This window comes from Nelumbo nucifera, chromosome 1 (assembly GCF_055504915.1).
Source record: "Nelumbo nucifera cultivar China Antique chromosome 1, China Antique-T2T, whole genome shotgun sequence".
Classification (NCBI taxonomy): Eukaryota; Viridiplantae; Streptophyta; class Magnoliopsida; order Proteales; family Nelumbonaceae; genus Nelumbo; species Nelumbo nucifera.
This window is the reverse complement of record NC_142649.1, coordinates 31,653,104-31,674,056: the sequence shown is the minus strand read 5'-3', so window position 1 is coordinate 31,674,056 and position 20,953 is coordinate 31,653,104. Positions and strand designations below refer to the sequence as shown.

General features: G+C 37.4%; 2 protein-coding genes across 3 annotated transcripts; one reads left to right on the top strand and one right to left on the bottom strand.

Moving 5' to 3' along the window:
- Positions 1-1,564: 1,564 nt before the first annotated feature.
- LOC148803090 (transcription factor MYB1-like) lies at positions 1,565-6,008 on the bottom strand. Of its 2 annotated transcripts, XM_088896548.1 has the most exons (4): positions 5,866-6,008; positions 4,629-4,718; positions 4,042-4,171; positions 1,565-2,307 (listed from the first exon to the last, which is right to left on the bottom strand). In XM_088896548.1, the coding sequence occupies exons 2-4, from the start codon at positions 4,681-4,683 to the stop codon at positions 1,773-1,775; spliced, it is 720 nt and encodes a 239-aa protein (XP_088752674.1). In that variant the 5' UTR covers positions 4,684-4,718; positions 5,866-6,008; the 3' UTR covers positions 1,565-1,772. The 2 variants fall into 2 exon arrangements, with proteins under 2 accessions (XP_088752674.1, XP_088752673.1); XM_088896547.1 differs by lacking the exon at positions 5,866-6,008 and having other exon boundaries at positions 4,629-4,817.
- Positions 6,009-19,655: 13,647 nt separating this feature from the next.
- On the top strand, positions 19,656-20,576 carry LOC104589513 (pentatricopeptide repeat-containing protein At1g05750, chloroplastic-like). Its single transcript, XM_010247862.2, has one exon. The coding sequence runs from the start codon at positions 19,710-19,712 to the stop codon at positions 20,532-20,534; it is 825 nt and encodes a 274-aa protein (XP_010246164.2). The 5' UTR covers positions 19,656-19,709; the 3' UTR covers positions 20,535-20,576.
- Positions 20,577-20,953: the final 377 nt, after the last annotated feature.

The following is a 20,953-nucleotide window of genomic DNA, read 5'->3' as shown; positions in this document are numbered from 1 at the left end:
AAAAATATATAAATAATTCAACCATCTGAATCAAATTGATCAATCTATGAAGTCATAGTTAGGTAATAAAATTTTTAAAATATAAATAAATATAGAAAATTATAAAAATATAGAAAAAATAGATACATTTATGATAATTTTTGTTAATTAAATTAAATAATTTAGAATTGACCAAAAATGAAATTATTTTACTCTTTATCAAAGACCAATAGTTCAACTTTTGGGTCAAATGTCCTAACCTATATTATCATGTATAAATAATAAAACTTAATAAATTATAAAAATACATAAATTTTGCAAAAAAAACATTTAGGCACAATTATAATATCATATATTTATCATATTAAATAAAAAGTAAGTATGACATATTAGAATTAATTTTACACAGAAATATAAAAAAAATATTGAAAAATTGAACATACATATAGTTATATATTTACACTACTATTGAAAATATGAATAAGATTCTTGAACCTTATTATGACTAAAATACACATTTTTTTATTTAGTCCCTATTTAATTATGAGGATTAAATTGTAAATTGAATTGCTATTTTTCACATCATTCAATTCCCATCTTTTAAATCTTACAGTTTTTTTTATAAATGAACAAAAAATAAAGATACACAAAAAGTATAAACAATACAAAAAGAAAAATCTAGTCAAGCAGATAAACCTCTTAATGATAATTGAAACTTCACAACTTGATCTGATTATCACATATTTGGATGAAGTGTTTTTGTAATCAGATTTGGATTTTACACTCTAAATCCAATTAATAATAAAAAACAAAAAATAGAAAAAGTATATAAAGTTTATGAATAAGATTGTAGAACTTTCTTTTGACTAAAATACTTATTTTTGAATTTAGTCCCTATTTAATTGTGCGGTTTAAATTGTAAGTTGAACTACTACTTTTAACCTCATTCCCCTCTATTTATAGAAATTTTTGGATACATTATTACGATCATTATCATCATCTAGAATTGCCACGTACACGCTTATTAGTGTCATGATCAATTAAATATTTAAATGATATATATATATATATATATATATATATAATGTTATTAATATTACTAAAGGATAGTTAAGCTGAAAATTTTGATCGTTGGCCCATTTGCTTTATAGCCTTTAGAATAATCCATGTTAATTAAATCTAACCCACCTAAATGAATTAATTCCACTACATTCCTTTTTTGTTTAGTATACAATACATAATTTACACAAAAACAAGCAATAAACGAAATAAAAGAAATTGAATTAGGAATTTGATGCAAACGAATGCTTACAAGGCTATCCTAGTGGTAATTTTTAGGGCATTATATGCAATGGGTTTGAATCTTAATGAGTAGATGATACCTCAGGTGGGTTGGCCTCACCTGATGTATCCAAAGCCCCTAACTACTTTAGGTGATATTGGAGAATACAGGAGGGGAGATGTGGGCCCTCATTTTAGGCAGGTTTACCCTTCACAATCATGTGAGGGGCCAGCTGCTATACACAAGATCGAGGTTGAGACTTGAGATGCAATGCAACATGAGTTAGTATTGTGAAAACCCAAGTGACCAATTGAAGTGATTTAGATAACGATGGGGTTAACATGGATTGTGGAACAAAACATGTGGATGATCCATGTAACAAGAGTAATAGCTAGTTTTTCTTTATTTTGTTTCCCATCAAATCCACACATTTAGATTGAAACAAAACGAGATGAACTAAAGGGAATTAGTGATGATCACTTCCCCAATAGACCCAGAAAGAAATCATACATTACATGATAAGTTCCTTTTCTAGTTCCAAAATGTCCCAAATGTTAACGTCGAAAGACAATCCATGACCATAACAATCAGTACTCTTGCCTTCTCCCTTAGAAGTCTCGCCACCCTCTTTCACTGATTCCGTTTCTTCAAGCCAAAAGCTTTTAATAAACTCTTCTCCAGACGTATCGAAGGAGCAAGACTTCCCTTTATCTGCCGCCTTTTCATTCTCCACGGCCAAGGCATTCTCCCACCACAGCATGGAATCGTCCTGAGGTGGAGGACGAGGAGGAGATGCTTGACTCTGCATATCTCCTGACCCAGAAGTGTTACCCACAGTGATAGAAGAAGAGAGCCCTGTCAACCACCGAGAATCTTTGAATCTCCATGGTTTAGGCCTGTATATCTTCTTCTTCTTCCCAATTACAGTCGTATGGGCTCTCACCTCTGCCCCTCCAGAAATATTCTCCTTGCTCAGTTTACTGTTCCAGTAATTCTTGATATCATTGGCCGTCCTCCCGGGCAGTCTACCTGCGATTAACGACCATCTACAAGCAAGAAAAGATTAATTATTTAGTCAAAGTAGAGCTACTTAGATTTGATATATATTATAGATGGAGAATGTCTTCGTCTTCATGCCGGAAATGACATGCCGGAAAACAATCGTCCTCTTGTGCAATAATTTTAAATTCTTTTCTCCCTCTAAAGAAGTACAGGTTTGCTTTGCACTAACTAGAAGAAACACACCAACTATTTACTCCAATAGTTTAATCAGTTCCAGCCGTGTCCTTATCTGCTACTCAAAACACTACCCACAAGCCTCCCTCTCCTACAAGATAATATAGCCATAAATAGGAAGCATCTTTATTGAAGTTCGGATATTGTCTCAACAGATTGCAGTTGTACATTTGGCGAGATGTTCCCGTTGTAAAACTGCAATGGCTGGTCGGACCAGTTGTTGGGACCCTGTGCTGGAACCAGAATCCAGATTCTCTTAATTCTTGTTCATGGGAAATGTTTCCAATGCACTACTGATGTCTTGTGATATTAGACACGACAATTTGACCCTGCCCTCCCCGGTCACCGTGGTTTTCTTTACCATTGATTTGGGTAATTGGATTGAGTTTCGGGGACCAAGGTGACCAAGGTGAGGATGGTATTTGTCCACCCTGCCCTAAACCAGCATATATACTCACACTTTTATTTTTTTTAATATTTTTGAAGAATTATGATATATTTTGTATTAAAATATAATATAATATAATTTATGTTAATATATATATATATATATTATTACAGAATATATTATATTACTAATATAAATTATATTATATTATATTTACTACAAAATATATTATAATTCTTCAAAAATATAAAAAAAAAAAATTGTAAGTAAGCAAGTAGGATTGATCGATCAGGGCAGGGCGGGAAAAATTTGGGGATCCCCATTTCTTAGGGGGATGGAAATGGGGTTGGGATTTCTAGCCCCGATGAGGTTCGAGGTGAGGATAGGGTGGGGCATGCAAAACTGGCCCCGCTCCGCCTTGTTGTCATTTCTATGTCGTAGGCATGTAAGTCAAATTCACATTGGCTCCCCACAAAGTGTGTCCCATAGCACAACCGAACCGTGCATTGGGAACATCTCCCAATGAGAAGTAGAGTTGGATCCAATTAGCATTTTACACTACTTCAGGCTTGGATTCGTATCTCCTACAGATGAACTCTTCCCACATCCCTACCCACATAATACTGTAGATTTGAATGAGTCCGGATCTCCTATCCACAAGAACTCTGATCCTCTGCATAATATTATGCAGGGGAGATGTTCCCAATTCACAGGGGACAGTGTATTGTGGGTAGGCGTAGAAAGAGTTCTTGTGAGCAAAAAATCTGGTCTCAATTTGAATCGGGTGGATTTAAATGTCCTACCCACAAACTTTTCCCACATCACACAACAATACAGACTCGCATTGGCAGTGGATTTGGATCTCCTATCCACAAACTCTTCTCACATCCCTCCCTATCCCACACTAACACTACATATTCATATTGGGAGGGAGTATCTCAATCCACCCACAGCAAAATGTTCACAGGGGACAGTGTACCTGTAGCCGCACATCAGGAACAAGTTGGGAGCGTTTTGTTGGTATAAAATCTGAGCTCATTTACCACATCGGATATTTCCCTAAATAGATGCAATCTTATGAGGGTTGATTTTTATTTCCTTTTAATATAATTTTCATGGTAATTGAAATGCTGGAAGAAATGCTGCACCCTCTTGCCTGTTGCCTAAGAGTTTGTGGAGCCTAATTATGAGATCAGCTTCATCCAACGTGAATTTCCCTCTCTTGATATCCGGCTTAAGATAGTTCAACCATCTCAATCTACAGCTCTTTCGACATCTCCGTAGACCTGAACCCAAGAATTATAACCAAAAACCAAAACAATAAATTTCAAAAAGAAGAAGAGAATGAAATAGGCACCAAAAAGAAGAAAATTAAGGGGTTGCTTGTTAAGTTTTTTTGGGAAGATTTTCTGGTAATTCTGACATTCAAAAGACGCATTGAACTTTTGTATGAAGATTTGAGCAGACCAAAAAATTCTATTTCGAACTTCCCAATCAGCCTAAAATGGGTTTTTCGTGTCTTTTCAATGCACCGACTTTTGACGGTTAAATCTATTATGAGCCAAATGGAAAAAGACCACAACACAATCTGTCCAATTTATAAACAGGCAAAAAACCGCATAGAAAAACACATCAAATGGGGCCTAAGCTTTCTTTAAATAAACATTGCACCATGCAACATCGTAGCAACTGGTGACTCTCTCTCTCTCCAAAGAAGAAAAGAAAAGAAAATAAGAATAGTACCTGCTCTACAAGGAACCAGATGCCATTTTCCCTCTCCATATTTCTCTATGCACATCCTTAGAAGAGCATCTTCTTCTCGGGTCCATGAACCTTTTATTAAACCCAAAGAACGACCCTCCATATTATTCAGAGCGGAGTTTCACAGAGATGGGATTGCAAATCCACCAAAGCATCTTATATATTTCATTTCTAAAACAAATATTATAGAATGAAGGCATTGATTAAAAAATTGAAAAAAATAATCCCTTGTTTTCAATTGTTATCAGCTACCGGTCCATCTATTATTCTGTCTTCCTCTTCCTCAGCAAGTTCAACGTGATGTAAGGTTCTCTTTTAGCATGGCATGCAAGTGTGCAATTTTTTTTATTCAAAAACTACGTGCCCTCTACTGATGAGGGACCATTATTAAATGAATGTGAACAATTATTTGAAAAGGGGTGTAAATGAATGTGAACCATTTAAGGGTGTAAATGGATCAAATTCGAATCAAAGCATATAATATTTGAATTCGAATCCAATTAGAAAATCTGATATCTGAATTTGATTCAATATCCAACGGATATTAAAAATTAATGTTTGAACTTGAATTCGATTAAATATTCGAATATTCGATTCGATTCGAATTCAACCAATTAATTATTTTGATGTTTGGTTGGTTGATTTCTCAGAAATCGATAAATCAGTCAAAAAAACAGTTCTTAAAATTAGACTGGAAAGAGAAATCAGCAAATTCAATGATTATTATTTTCAGGCCAATTCCGATTATTTTTAAATCAACAAATTTAGATGAGTTTATTTTCCATAAACTCAAAAAATCATTGCTGATAATAACTACCAAAGAATCAGCATGGGTCCCAAACATTACATAATCTCTTGTCGATTGTCGAGTCAGTTTGGCCTTTTGGATGTTTTGAACAGTCGTGTGGAGATTGGTTTGGTCTTACGGTTGTTTAGTTGATATCTTCGTTTTTGAATCTTCTGTAAGTATAGCCTTCATTGTATCTAATTATGAAATTGATGTCCTTTTCTGTACTTTTGTTTTTTCTTTCCTTTTTAATAAATTCTACCTTATATCTCACTCAAATAAGCAAAAGGCAAAAAAAAAAAGGTCATACAAGGGGTCCGGCCGGTAGCTTTCCAAACATACTTTTATAGTAGGAAAATCTTACCAAATCCCTCAGGAAAAAAAAAAGATTCGACTATAATACCAGAAAGACATGATATTGGAAAAGCATACCTCCAATCAACCGATATTATAAAAGAGGTGACCAATCGATCAGGTGGTGTTCATCACAATTCACAGGAATGCTTTGATAGGTCAAATCTCTTTCAAAACCATGTGGTTCTGGTATCATAGATTTTCCCAAAAAAAAATAAAGAAAAAAGCTAGACAAAGAAGCATGACTAACCTATATCTACCTTATAAGAAGACTATCAAAAAGTGTATCGAGGATGATAACCTTTTCTTGGCCACGTTGATGGCTAATGCTGCATTTGACATTCCTTATTTTAAGGACTTATCTCATTTTTGTAGTTAAAAAACTCAGTGTTCATAGGGGTATTTTAACCACAAATAGGAGATAAATCCATAGAATAAGGAATACCAAATGCATTTCCAATTAACCTGTTGTTAGTTCGCAAATTTGGGATCGAATACACTGCCACAAAGGTCGAACTCTAGGGTCGAAACCCAGATTTGGTTGCTGGAATGCAGCCTTGCCACTCACTGTTCCTGTTTTTTCTTCCTCAATCCTCAGCTTTGCCACAGATATCGAACTCTAGGATCGTAAATATGTTTTTTCTTCCTCGGTCATCATTCCTATTCAATGCCACTACACTGTTGCTGGTTTGAACCTGCCGCTGCAACAACGATGATGATCGACAGTGAGGAAAAGTGGCCGGCGGACCTGTTGTTAGTTCGCAAATCTAGGATCGAATACACTGCCACAGAGGTCGAACTCTAGGATTGAAACCCAGATTTGGTTGCTGGTATGCAGCCTTGCCTGCCACTCACCGTTCCTATTTTTTCTTCCTCAGTCCTCAACCTTGCCATAGAGATTGAACTCTAGGATCGCAAATATGTTTTTTCTTCCTCAGTCACTATTCCTGTTCAATGCCGCCACTCACCACTATTGCTGGTTTGAACCTGCCGTTGCAACGACGATGATGAATAGGGAAAGGGAAAGAGTGAAGAATAAGGAGAAGAAGAAAAAAAAAAAGGAAGAAAGAGAGATGGTGTGGGAGAAAAAAAGAGAGATGAGAGATTGGAGGTGGAGACCAGAATGGATTCACCGCCGCCGTTGAGATGATGAATAGTGGTTTCGAGGGGGGTTCTATTTATCATCTCTAAACAGAAAGTTTGACTTGTTTAAAGCCTCATTGTCAATAACCAAGAATGATAAAAGTGTTTAAAGCTAGAAAGTATTTAAATAGTGTGCTAATTTTATATTATTGTTTAATGATTCCTTATGCGTATATATAAAAACAAATTAATAGCGATGCATGCCATCAAACTAATTAGGGCCTTTGTCAAACAAAACTCAACAATGATACAATGATATCATCAGCGGTTCATTATGGAGGTAGAGCTAATATAATCCTGTTTATGATAATTTGTGTTAATCATGCTTTATTTTTTATTAATTAAATGAAAAGATAAGATTATAATTTTACTAATTTTAATATTTTAAATTAATTACCAATTAATATACATTATATAGATATAGATTAGCGCTGTTGGCTAACATATTTTTACACAAAGACCCTTTATACCCTTTTAACACTACTATATATTGAAAATTGAAGTGAACCATCCAAATGGGCCTTCCCATTCCTAAACTTTCCAACACGGTGTATCACAGCATTACCTACCTTTTAGTGACGCTTCAAAAAATTAATTTTCGGAAATATTTTAAACATTAAAAATTTGAAATAATTTAAACTTGGGCGAAACTTTTTTCTTTTCACTAAAGGTTTATTTTATTAATACTTTTATATTTCATATTAATTTTACAGTTATATTATTTATTTTATAGATGTTATAAATCCTGTGTAAATTAGAAATTTTGAAAGAAATAACAAATTTGAAACATGATTAATATGATACTCTAGGAAAAGTTAAGGTTCAAAGATATGAATAATTTGATACAAGCTTGTTGGGTTTAGAATGGACAGATGTTATACATGTGTGCAAATAATGCATGATAAAAGGGTACAAAACTAACTAACAAAAAAAATTTTGACTTTTTTTCACTGTACTTGTAATGCCTTAAATTCGAATTGGGATTAGTTGAACGTATAGGCTGTATGTTCCATGCCCATAATAAATTTATGGGCTCCACTGTAAAAGTGTGGGTCTCATGTTTGGAGGAGGTGGATGGACAGATGAATAGGATTGGTGAGTGTTTGGGACCAATGTTAATTTTTTAGAAATCTGTGACACATCAGAGTCATATCAATGATTTAGCATCATGAAGTGCTTATATGCATAGGCCTCTATCTTATATTCTATAGAAGAGAAATGCAAATGCCCCTGGAATACATCAAATTAGCATTGCAGCCAGGGTCCATATCTTGGAAACAACCTCTCCGTATGTGCAGGAGTAAAGTTGAATATATGATATATCCTGCATTAGTAGGAGCCTCGTGCACTGAACTGTCTCTTATTCAAACTATCTCATCATTGGATAGATTCATTGTATTTAATTATGAAATTGATGTCATTTTCTGTGCTTTTGTTTTTTCTTTCCTTCTTACTAAATTCTACCTTACATCTCACTCAGTTAAACAAAAAACAAAAAGAAAGCCATACAAGGGGTCCGGCCAGTAGCTTTCCAATCTTACTTTTATAGTTGGAAAATCTTACCTAATCCCTCAGGAAAAAAAAAAGGATTCGACTATAATACCAGAAAGACATGATATTGGAAAAACTGACCTCCAATCAACCGATATTATAAAAGAGGTGACCAATCGATCAGGTGGTGTTCATCACAATTCACAGGAATGCTTTGATTGGTCAAATCTCTTTCAAAACCATGTTGTTCTGGTATCATAGATTTTCCCAAAAAAAAATAAAGAAAAAAGCTAGACAAAGGAGCATGACTAACCTATATCTACCTTATAAGAAGACTATCAAAAAGTGTATCGAGGATGATAACCTTTTCTTGGCGGCGATGATGGCTAATGCTGCATTTGGCATTCCTTATTTTAAGGACTTCTCTCCTTTCTGCAGTTAAAAAACTCAGTGTTCATAGGGGTATTTTAACCACAAATTGGAGATAAATTCTTAGAATAACGAATACCAAATGCATTTCCAATTAACCTTTTTCCTCACGTTTGGTCCAGGTTTTGGATCATCATCTTATTAGTTTATAGCCAGAGTTAATTTCTGGGAGAAGGTACATGAATAAGTATAATTGATAAAGAGAAAAGAAAGAAACATGCAAATTACTTAGAATTATTATGGGTAAAAGACTTGAACCTCCCTTCATCTTTGACCTAAATACTAAAACCTCCCCTATCTTTTTAAAATGGATATAAGCCTCCCCTCTTGGGTAATTCATGGGACAAAGACCTCCCCTCCTTTAGCATTCCATTAAGAATCTGTTTACATGTGACCTTATAATTGGGTGAAAATTTTTAAAAACCCAGTTTTGCCCTTTTTTGCATGGAAAGCCATATAGTGTAAAATAATTTTCCTCCTTTTGCTAGGAAATTCAACCAAATCTGGTTTATTATTACAAGAGAAAAGAAGTGAATACCTAGAAATTCATTCAAGGTTGCAACCTAGGAATGATTCAGAACATGCTGTGACCAAGAAATTCCAACTTGTTCAATCAAGTTCCATGTTCAGCATTGGTAATAGAGAACAGGGAGAGATGGAAAGAGAGAAAGGAGGACGAGAAAGAGATAAAAAGAAGTTTAAATCTAAAACAACTTTTTATCTTAATAATAGAATTTATCAAAAGAATTTTTCTTTTGAGTCCTTTTCTAATTTCTTTGTTCTTCAAAACCTGTGTAAACACTTCTTTCCTTGTAATGGGCATTATTGGATTGTGTCTTAATAGTATTTAGAGCAGCCACATTTTGGTTATGAGGAGAAGTCAGATAAATGCCCAGCACGATTTTTGGCAAAGATAGATTTGTTTTGAAATTTTGAAGAATTAGCAATGTCAAAAGGGACTTTTGGATAATTCAGTTAAATATAACTCTAACAGGGGATTAGTCCATTTTAAAAATAGATTGAGGGAAAGATTTAGTATTTATGAGAAATATGAAAGGAGGATTAAGTCTTTTAGCCAATTATTATTTGCACAAAGGAAAGCTTTGATGGGACCTGATTACTTGGGCTGTGTTTGGAAACCATTCAAAAAAGTTTGAATGTAAATATGTAGAGTGTAAAACCGTTCTTATAAATTGTAAAATTGGGTTAGTTTTACACTGACTTTTAGCTGTAATGGATGCAAACATGAATTCCAATAAAGATTATGTCTTTTTTTATCAAAAGCCCACTTGAATACAAATTTACTTCTTTTTTATTGATGTGCTTTTTGTACATTATTATCAATGAAAATATGCATTGATCAATCATTTGTCAAAGCATAAATGTAATGTTGTAAAAGGGAAACAGAATGCAAATGTACCCTGAATTGGGATTTACACTCTATTCTCATCATTTCCAAACGCAGCCTTAAGGAAATCAATTGAATGAGCATATCCCTTTAATTTCTTGTGTCTGGTGATGAAATTGAGCCCGGATTAGTAACACTAATAGGACGAGTCGGACACAAACATTTAAAACATGTAAGTTCCGAATGTACGTCTCTACTCTCTAGATGAATCTCTTTTCTTCCTTTCTAATTAATTCTATTCAGAACTTGTCATCAGAGAAATGAACAAAGGAGCAATGTAATCTCACTTGATTGCCATTGTGTACGTACGTCTTGTTTGCAGAAGATTTCCTGACACGTTTCTACACACAGTGGGAAGAGTTACCATTAACGGGAGGAAGGGCTAGCTCTAGCTTAGAATCGCCAAATGTGAGAACCTCCTTAACTATTCGTGTGTAATTTGTACTTGGGTAAACAAATAATTTATCTATATGTGTATATAGATGTGAAATACAGGAGAAACAGATATAAAGAGAAAGATTGAAAGACAAAGAAAATCATCATATGTAGTTGTAAAGGAAGATCGATCATCTACGATTAGTTCTAAGATATGCATGAAAAATTAGAAGACGGAACTCCTGGGTTAAATACTCACTCAGTCATACTTGTAAATGGTGAATGGAATAAATAAGTGGATTACAATGAAATTTTCATCCGATAATATCTCATTCTCACAGCTTTTCTTAGCTAGTCATGTACCAGCAATCAATATGATCGAGGGAGCTCAGTTTGTAGTTTAAGCTAACGACAACTCGGCATTTAACACCATAACGGCCTCGGACATGCATGCGTTACTACAATAGTTGTTTGTATCCCACTGAGAATATGCTTAAATTAGTTGGTTTGAATTTGATGTAGCACCGCTCGCTTGAATTAGTGTCCTTTTCAGTGTGTCGGATTGCAGGGACAGAGTCTTGATTCATCTGAGCTTATCTTCGTTGTGAACTGCAAACTCCCTCTATCCGCCTTAGGGATTCTTTGTCTTGGCAATGGGTTGCTCAGAATGAACTTTTCCTGCCTAACATCCAAACTTACTGACCGATCCATCAATTATCAAGGTTCAAGATTTCATGGAAGTCCGAATCTACACAGCACAAACCAGAAAATCAATGACTCTTTCATGACAAGGAGTTAATACAACAGCATAGAAGTCTTGCAGAATATAAAATTGAGAGAGGACCATGAAATTTGCAACCTAGAATATTTGTTATATGAGAGAAGAGAGGGTTGAAACTTGGATTGTTAGTTGAATGGAGAAGAAAATGTGAGAAGAGAATTAACAGAAAGGATTAATGGGTGGGCCTTCAGTTCACACAATGTCACTACTTACTAGCAAAATTCAAACTCACGTCACCCATGTGGTAGCCTGACTTTGAAAGTTGCAGAGAGTGATTGCTGGCGTTTGATGGACAAACAGAAACCAGCAAAGACAATGCCAAAGACCCTTGACAGGTAGTTCTCGCGGGTCCATGGAAGGACATAACAAGAAAGAAGCTATTTTTCAATAACCCTAGAATTTATTATTAGTGTCCTCCACTGATTAAAAACATTACTTGGTGAGAGGAACGAGTGGTGAACCCTAATGACTGGTTTTGAATCCATGGAGCTGGTAAACTGAATGAACAGAGCTTCATTAATTAGTACTATAAGTAAGACAAGAAGGACGTCGCAGAAAACCTACCCAGGTGCTGATCTGCATTCTACATGAATACGTCAATCATGAAGTGGATGGGGCATCTCCATGACGCTGACAGCCTAACGTAGCTTTGCACACAGAACCAGAATGACTGGTTTTGAATCACTAGAACCAATATTGATCGTTGGGTAACTACTCATTTGGCCAGAAAACTGAAAGAAGGGAGCTTCATGATTCAAATAATAAGACCAGAAGGACGTCGCCGCAAACCCACCAAAGTGTTCATCCAGCAACGCATCAGGAAATGACAAAGGAGTCTGTCAACTGAAAGTGGTGTCATGTGGGGAGAAGAGTGATCATATTGATAGCCCAAGATGTCTAACTTTAGTTAAAAGTTGTGAAGATTTCAAGTAAACGCCCAAAGAATTCACATTGTAGAAGGAAATCCATATATATAGAGCTTAATAAAACATCGACAAGACGATATTTTTATCAATTTGATGATCAATTACTAACTTTCTTCTCTAATATGTGTAATTAATACACAATTAAGGAATTATAGAATTATTGGTGTAGCTTATATTTGTAAATAAAATCAAGGAAAACGACCAGCATTAATACTAGAAGACTCCTTCGACCTGTAGTTACTGTTGGATTTTAATCTCATAAGAGATTAAATCCAAGGGGTTTGATTGGTCAATTATATGAAAAATTGCACCTACACACTTGATTGAAAAGTTAGCTTTTCTCTTACAAAACCCAGTTTTGAACTTGTCCCACATTGGAAAATTATAAGCTTTGTTTTCAGTATTTTAATGGGAGCTGATTTACACTCCTTAGAGATAGTAGAGGAGAGTATGGGGTTGTGTGTGGCGCAATGAGGCGCTTTAGAGGTGCACTTTGCTCGCACTTTGTGTGGCTCGCGAAGGGCAGCTTTGGTTTTGGTCGGGTGTGATCAAGAGGCACAATTCAAAGTTAACAGTCATTAACTGTTAACTACTTTTTAAACAGTCACAATGTTTGAAATTGTGACTGTTCAAGGTGCCTTCTCTGAACCAACACCTACTTTTTCTTCATACCTCTTCATAAACTATTTAAGGAGCATGAATCAGACTCAAAAAACACACACAATTTCGAAATTCACACACTCTCTCTCTCTCAGTCCGGTCTGCTACAGTCTCACAGAATGTTTCTTTGGAGACTATTCAATTTTGTTGGTTGCAGATTCTCGCCCAAGGCTCTATTGTATCTTGGGAACGAAATTGCTTGTAACCCAATAGCAAACTCAGTGAAACTAAGTGGGGGCAAATAACGTTCTAAAGACAGTGTCTTTAGATGCGCCTCAGAGCTTCTCCTTCAAAGTTAAAGTGACCCCATATTCTCCAACAATTTTAGAACGTTATTGTGCAATGGAGAAGGAAGCAAGCATGACTTCGATCAAGATGATGAACCAAGATCTTGTTCGACTAGACCAGTTCGATGGAGCAAATTTCAGCCGATGGCAAGACAAGATGATCTTCTTTCTGACCACATTGAAACTATATTATCTGTTGGACCCGAATCTGCAATCACTTCCTGAACCCACTGACAAAGACTCAGAAAAACTAAAGAAGAAAAGGGCAAAACGAGAAGAGGACTCACTTCTATGCCGATGACACATACTGAATGTCTTATCAGACCGGCTCTACAACTTCTACAAGGAACTTACATCTCCAAAATAAATCTGGAAGGCCCTAGAATTCAAATACAAGGTGCAAGAAGTAGGTACGAATAAATATCTTATTGTAGAATACTTTGACTTCACCATGAATGACCATAAACCCATACTGGAGCAAGTTCATGAACTACAGGTGATAGTCAAAAAAATTCGATCCCTTGACATCATCCTTCCTGAATCTTTCCAAGTGGGATCAATCATTGCCAAACTTCCACCATCTTGGAAGGATTACAAGAAGAAGCTTTTGCACAAGTCTGAAGAAATTACCTTGGAGCAAATTCAGCAACACCTTCGTATTGAAGAAGAGTCTCGGATTAGAGACAGTAGGGATAAGACCCTGGCTGGTATGCTGAACTATAAGGTCAATTTTGTGGAAAACGGATCGAAGAAGACTAACCCTGCCTTATAAGTAAAGAAGAAGGATGGGAACTTCAAGAAGAGCAACAATAAGAAAGGATCCTGCTATGTTTGGTGGAAAGAAGGGGCATTATGCCTGAGTCTGCCGACATCGGAAAGGTAGAACCAAGTCTGCAAACATGGTAGAAGACAATCTAGTGGCCATGATTACTGAAGTCAACATTGCAGAATCGTCTTCTGGATGGTGGTTTGATCCAGGCGCCACAGTCCATGTTTGCAAGGACAAGTCTTTGTTCAAGACATGAAGAAGTGACTGATGGACAGGAGGTACAGATGGGAAACCAAACATGTGCCAAAGTTGCTGAAAGAGGCAACGTAGAGTTGAACTTCACCTCCGGAAAGACACTGACTCTCACGAATGTTCTCCATGTTCCTGACATTAGAAAAAACTTGGTCTCAGTAAATCTTGTTTGTAAGAGGGGATTCAAAGTTATCTTTGAATCCGACAAACTAATCCTATACAAGAATGGGATGTTTGATGGAAAGGGATATGGTTGTAATGGTATGTTCAATTTAGTTCTCGCAGCTCTCCAGCCCTCTAACATTTAGATATCTTAAAATATCAGGTTCGCTAACTCAAGCATCGGAGTGCCCACCCCGGGTAAAGCAACTCGGGTACTCAGACACTGTGTCCTTGCAGGTCGCATTAGAGCCACCACTCTAGCTCGTCACCATTCAGCTAGGCGTCAAAGCCACCTCTCCATCTCGTCACCATTCAGTTAGGCGTCAGAGCCACCTCTCTAGCTCGTCACCATTCAGCTAGGCGTCCAAGCCACCTTCCAGGTAGGAAACATTCAGCCAGGCATCCAAGCCACATTCCAGGTAGGGATTATTCAGCCAGGCATCCGAGTCACCTGCCAGTAGGGAGCTACCAAAATGCACTTAATCAATTGGCGCTGTCTGTGGAAAATGCTACAAAAGTCTATTTTCTCACCCGATCCTCTAAGCCTTAAGTAATAACATCTTCAAGCAACAACAACAGCGCTTGATCGAAAGAACCCCCTAAGGGGGGCAGAAGCAAAATGATTAGCCCAGACGAGTTCTCGCAGTCTTGCCCTGACAGAATCTCCCTAACTGTGAGGCCACCCCCATATGTCAAGCTCCACGTGCTCTCTGCGAGAGCTGACGGCCAATAGAATGTGAGGCCACCCCACAGGTTGAGCCATCCGTGGTTCCCGTAGGAGTTGATAGACAACAAACTATGAGGTCGCGCCGCAGATCGAGCCTTCCATGCTTTACGTGGGAATTGATGGCCAACAGGTTGTGGAGTCACCCTCGCAGGTCAGTCCTGCCAAGGTGACGAGGTGTCTGTAGGCTGAGCTGCTGAGAGCAAAACTAGACTATCAAAATTCTGACGACCTGGCAACCTAGAGACTTGCCTTCGTACTGACGACCTACTTCCACCGACCTAGCGGCAAACGTAATCAGCCATGACGAGCCTTGTCAGCCCTGTTCGTGAGGTCGCCCCTACAGGTCGAGCCCTTTGTGGCTCTTGTAGGAGTCGGTGGCCAATGGACTACAATCGCCCTTGCGGGTTGAGCCTTTCAAGGTTCCCGTGTGAGCTGGCAACATGCAGTTTGTAATGCTGCCCCCGCAGGTTGAGCTCCTTGTGGCTTATCGTAGGAGTAGACGACCAGCACCTTAAAGGACTGATACAGTGCAGCTGTGGCACCGACCCGCTATTTACATTCCAACATCGACGCACATACCACAAGGGGAAGCCAAACTGCCTTCAGCATCAAGGACCCCTAAGCCGACCTCAAAATATGTTGGTAACAGACGTAAGGACCTACAACGAGGCACAAATCTACTCCCTTCGCTGAGCTAATCTCAGCTTGGGAGTGGGGGGCAATTGATGAGGGCAGATTTGGCCCTCCACTAACATCATGACACATGGCATCTTGGAACAACTAGGTGACACCCAGAACCACCTAGGCGACAACTTGCCATAGCCAAAATGATGGAGTCCCAGCTAGCGACCTGGCATTGTCGCCGACCTAGCGACCTGCCTCTAGTGTCGACCTGGCGACCTGCCTCTAGTGCCGACCTGGCAACCTGCCTCTTGCGTCGACCTGGCGACCTGTCTCTGGTGCTGACCTGGCAACCTGCCTCTAGCGCTGACCTGGCGAATTGCCTATAGCGCCGACCTGGCAACCTGCCTCTGGCGCTTACCTGGCGACCTGCCTCTAGCGCCGACCTGGCGACCTGCCCCTGGCGCCAACCTTCTCGTGCCGAGCTGGCGACCTGCCTCTGGTGCCGACTCGGCGGCCTGCCTCTGGCGCCGACTTGGCGACCTGCCTCTGGCGCTGACCTGGCAACCTGCCTCTGGCGCCGACGCCAACCTGGCAACTTGCCCCTGTTGCCAACCTGGCGACCTGCCCCTGTTGCCGACCTGGCGACCTGCTTCCACCGTCGACTTGGCGACCTGCCTCTAGCGCTAACCTGGAGATCTACGAGATGTGCTCACCGTCGATTTCTGCATGCATCCCATCACTCCCGGGTCTCTCGAAAGTCAGCTCTCACACCGAATGTTTTGGGAGAAACCGAGTAAGGCGCAAAGATTGGCCTACGTGCACGACTACCTCCAAGGACTTCGGAGCACTTAGGCACGTCCTCTAGAAGATCTCGGACGTGTTGCGTGTTGCTCACACCAAACAATGCCTTACCTCCAACCCATGGGGGAGAGTCACAATTTAGTTCTCGCAGCTCTCTAGCTCTCTCACATTTAGTTATCTTAAAATCTCTGATTCGCTAACTTAAGCATCGGAGTGCCCACCTCGGGTAAAGCAACCCAGGCACTCTGACATTGTGTCCTTGCTGGTCCCATCAGAGCCACCTCTCCAGCTCGTCACCATTCAGCTAGGTGTCAAAGCCACCTCTCCAGCTCATCACCATTCAGTTAGGCGTCAGAGCCACCTATCCAGCTCCTCACCATTCAGCTAGGCGTCCAAGCCACCTTCCAGGTAGGAACCATTCAGCCAGGCATCCAAGCCACATTCCAGGTAGGGATTATTCAGCCAGGCATCCGAGTCACCTACCAGCAGGGAGCTTCCAAAATGTGCTTCATCATTGTTATTTTCAAAAATTAAACGCAACACCTTTTGGATATTATAAATACCATTATCTGAAATTGGATATTCCATCTTCATTAGATTGGTGCAGTAGTTAATTGTCCTCTCTCTCTCCCTCCTTCCTTTGTCCTCTTTTTTTGTTAACTAAACCAGTCCATTGGTCATTTTTTCTCTTCTCATCCCACTTGTTTCTTCTCCATTTTCTTCTTCTTCTTCTTCTTCTTCTTCTAAGATGGATGAAATAGGAGTTTAAAAGTTTTAAATGATCTCATACATGCTTTTTCATTGAAGGAGGGTATGTTTAAGTCTTGTAGGGTTAACTTACATGGTATATTTAAGTTTTTTTTTTTGAAAAATATAGGACATGTTTATTAAATCAATTTATGAAAACTCAAGGTATGTTTAAGTCTTTTACCCTAAACTAGTAAGTGTGCATGTGTTTTGCACATAGCAATTCTAGATGATGATAATGATAGTAATAATATCCAAATTTTCTGTAAACTTTATGTATTGTATGTATTATATATATTCTATAATATATATATATTGTTTTTATTACTAATTCAATGCATATTGCAAATTCCAAATATGATTACATAAATACCTCATCCAAATGTGTGATAATCAGATCAAGTTGTGAAGTTTCAAGTATCATTGACAGAGCTACCTACTTGGCTAAACTACTCTTTTTGTAATCTTTTATATTTTTGGTGAATCTTCTTTTTTTATTTGTTTATCAAAAATAATGTAAGATTTAAATAGAGGGAATTGAATGAAGTGAAAAGTAGTAGTTTAATTTATAATTTAAACCTTACAATTAAATAAGGACTAAATTCAAAAATGAGTATTTTAGTCAAAAGATAGTTTTACAATCTTATTCATATTTTTAATAAAAGAGTAAACATAGAATTATAGATGTATTCAATTTTTTCTATATTTTTTTTGTAAAAATAATTATGATATGTCATATTTACTTTTTGTTTAATATGATAAATATATGATATTACACATGTGCTTGAATGCTTTTTTTTGCAAAATTTATATATTTTTTTTCATTTATATATTTATATTTTATTAATTTTTATTATTTATTTTTGATATTAAACTTAACACATTTAACCCAAAAGTTGAACTATTTATTATTAATTTTTAATTTTCATTTTTAGCCAATTCTAAATTATGTATTTCATTTTCATTGTCAATAAAAATTATTATTGTTTATTGAACTTATTTTTTTTTAATTTGACTAATAAAAATATCATAAATGTGTCTAATTTTTTCTATATTTTTGAAAATTTCTATATTTATTTCTATTTTAAAAATTTTATTACCTAACTATGACTTCATAGGTTAATCAATTTGATTTGGATGGTTGAATTGCTTAGTCACCACTTGGATAAAAAATGGTTTTATTTTTTAGTTAGCTCTAAAATATATGAGTTTATATTAATAAAAATATTGGCATATATCTAATTAATAGCATTTATTAGTGAAAAATAACTTAAATATAAGATTTAATAAGAGAAAATGAAATTTAATACCTTAAGTTTATGTTTGGTTTAAACGAAACCTGTCTTTCCCTTCCTTTCCCTACTTTTTTCCTTCAAACCAAACATAGCCTAAGTATAAGATTTAATGAGAGGGAATTAAACGAGGTGGAAATTAATAATTGAAGTTATATTTTCATCCCTTACAATTAGAGATAGATTAAATACATAATATGAGAATTTTAATAGTCGTTAAAACTGACATTAAAATTATATTAAAAGGACTTTTATACCCTTTTTCAAACAAAGAAATAGAGGATAATTTTAATTCAGAAAGAATTTCACAATACATTCACACTTTTATATAGTATAGATATAGATAATACAACACATAGACCCATGTCAAATTCAACACTTTTTCTTTTGTTAGATATGTTTGTCTTGTTTTTTTTGTTAGATATGTTGGATTCAACTCCAATGGCACCATGGTGAATTCACATTTGCTTCCTACAACTGCCCCACAGCATATCCCAACTATGTATTGAAAACATTTACCAATGACAACTTAGGTGGTGTTTGGCACTGCGTTCATCCCATTTCGGTCCCGTCCACGAGATGAAGACCCGTTCGGTTGGGTGTGGATGGGACCAGTCCGTGCTATATCATGGACCAGCCCTGTCCACACCCCAATATAGCGTCAACGGGAAAAACTCGTGGATATGTCCCCTCCACGGTTAATTTTTGATCTCATGCTACACTGACTCCCTTCTTCGAGCTACGGTAGTCGTAATGATCGGTGCTTGCAACTAGGAAGTGAGTGAGAGGGGGCGTTCTTCCAAGTGTGACTCCTGTCTGATACCTTAATAAATGGTTCAGGTGATGACCGACGATTTCAGTTTTGCTCAACCAAAGGAGGAAAACATGGGGGGTCTGTAAATAGTTGGAGGAGGCTGAGAATGGTGAAGGGAGTCAATGTAGATGATAGAGGATAAAATGGAAGGAAGACTGGGCGGGTGTTGTGGCTGCGAAGTCTCCTCTATGGTCGGAGAGCAGAGTTGGACAACGGTTTGAGAGCGATGTGAATATGGAGAAGGAGAGGAAGAAGAAGAAGAGAAGAATAGGAGGAAAAAGAAGGAATAAAGAAAAAGAAGAGAGAGAGAGAGAGAGAGAGCGAGAAATGCAGTTCTCAGGAATAGAGCCTGATTATGTGACCATCACCTCTGTCCTCTCAGCATGTGCAAACTTGGGGGCACTTGGGCTTGGCTTATGGATACACCGTTTTGTATTGCAACGGGAGTTTGGTGAGAACATCCGGTTAAGCAACTCGTTGATAGACATGTATGCAAGGTGTGGATCTATTGAATTCGCAAAACAGGAGTTTGAGAAAATGTCTAAACGAAGCTTGGTTTCATGGAACTCGATGATTGTGGGCTCCGCTGTTAATGGATATGCAGAGGATGCTCTAGAATACTTCTCTCTGATGCAGGAGGGGTTTGAACCAGATGGAGTGAGTTTTACGGGAGCTCTTACTGCCTGTAGCCATGCCGGCCTAGTTGATGAGGGCCTCCAATTCTATGATATGATGAAGAGGATTTACAAAATTACCCCTAGAATTGAGCACTATGGATGCATAGTGGATCTCCTTAGCAGGGCTGGTCAGTTGGAAGATGCGTTGCATATAATAGAAAGCATGCCCATGAAGCCAAATGAAATTATATTGGGTTCATTGCTGGCTGCATGTAGGAATCGAGGGAATCTCAGTTTAGCTGAAAAACTGATGAGTTATCTAACTGATTTGGATCCTAGCTGTGATTCCAATTATGTGCTTCTTTCAAACATGTACGCTGCTGTTGGTAGGTGGGATGGTGTAGGAAAAGTTAGGAATACAATGAAGGCACTCGGAGATTGACCCAGGGAGACAACATAATATAACTCTGACCTAGGGTTTCTCAATGAAGCCCTCTTTCTCTCTCTCTCCTCTCTTTGTCTCTCTTCTCTACCTCCTCATTCCCATCGCCATCTCCAGATCTTCGGAGATTGACCGACTGCCAAGAGTCTATAGTGAAAACAAGTTCAATTTGGAAGGAATACAAATGCAAATATGTAGAATGCAAAACCTTATATTTTGTATGTACAAATACATATATGTACAATATAAATATACACAATAATTCAAAATATAAAGTTTTGCACTATACATATTGTATTTGTACTCCTTTCAAATGGAGTGTTAGTGACAATTATGATTAACCATGGGGATATATAGTTATAGTCACAATTTTCGAATTGTTGTTAAATCAATTGCTGATATATCATACTTGTATATCT

Coding starts and splice junctions, on each gene's coding strand:
- LOC148803090 (XM_088896547.1), bottom strand. CDS start 4,749: ATGGAGGGTCGTTCTTTGGGTTTAATAAAAGGTTCATGGACCCGAGAA. Junction 4,172..4,628: donor TCTGGTTCCTTGTAGAGCAG/GTACTATTCTTA, acceptor TCTTGGGTTCAG/GTCTACGGAGATGTCGAAAG. Junction 2,308..4,041: donor CACAAACTCTTAGGCAACAG/GCAAGAGGGTGC, acceptor TCTTGCTTGTAG/ATGGTCGTTAATCGCAGGTA.
- LOC104589513 (XM_010247862.2), top strand. CDS start 19,710: ATGGAGAAGGAGAGGAAGAAGAAGAAGAGAAGAATAGGAGGAAAAAGA.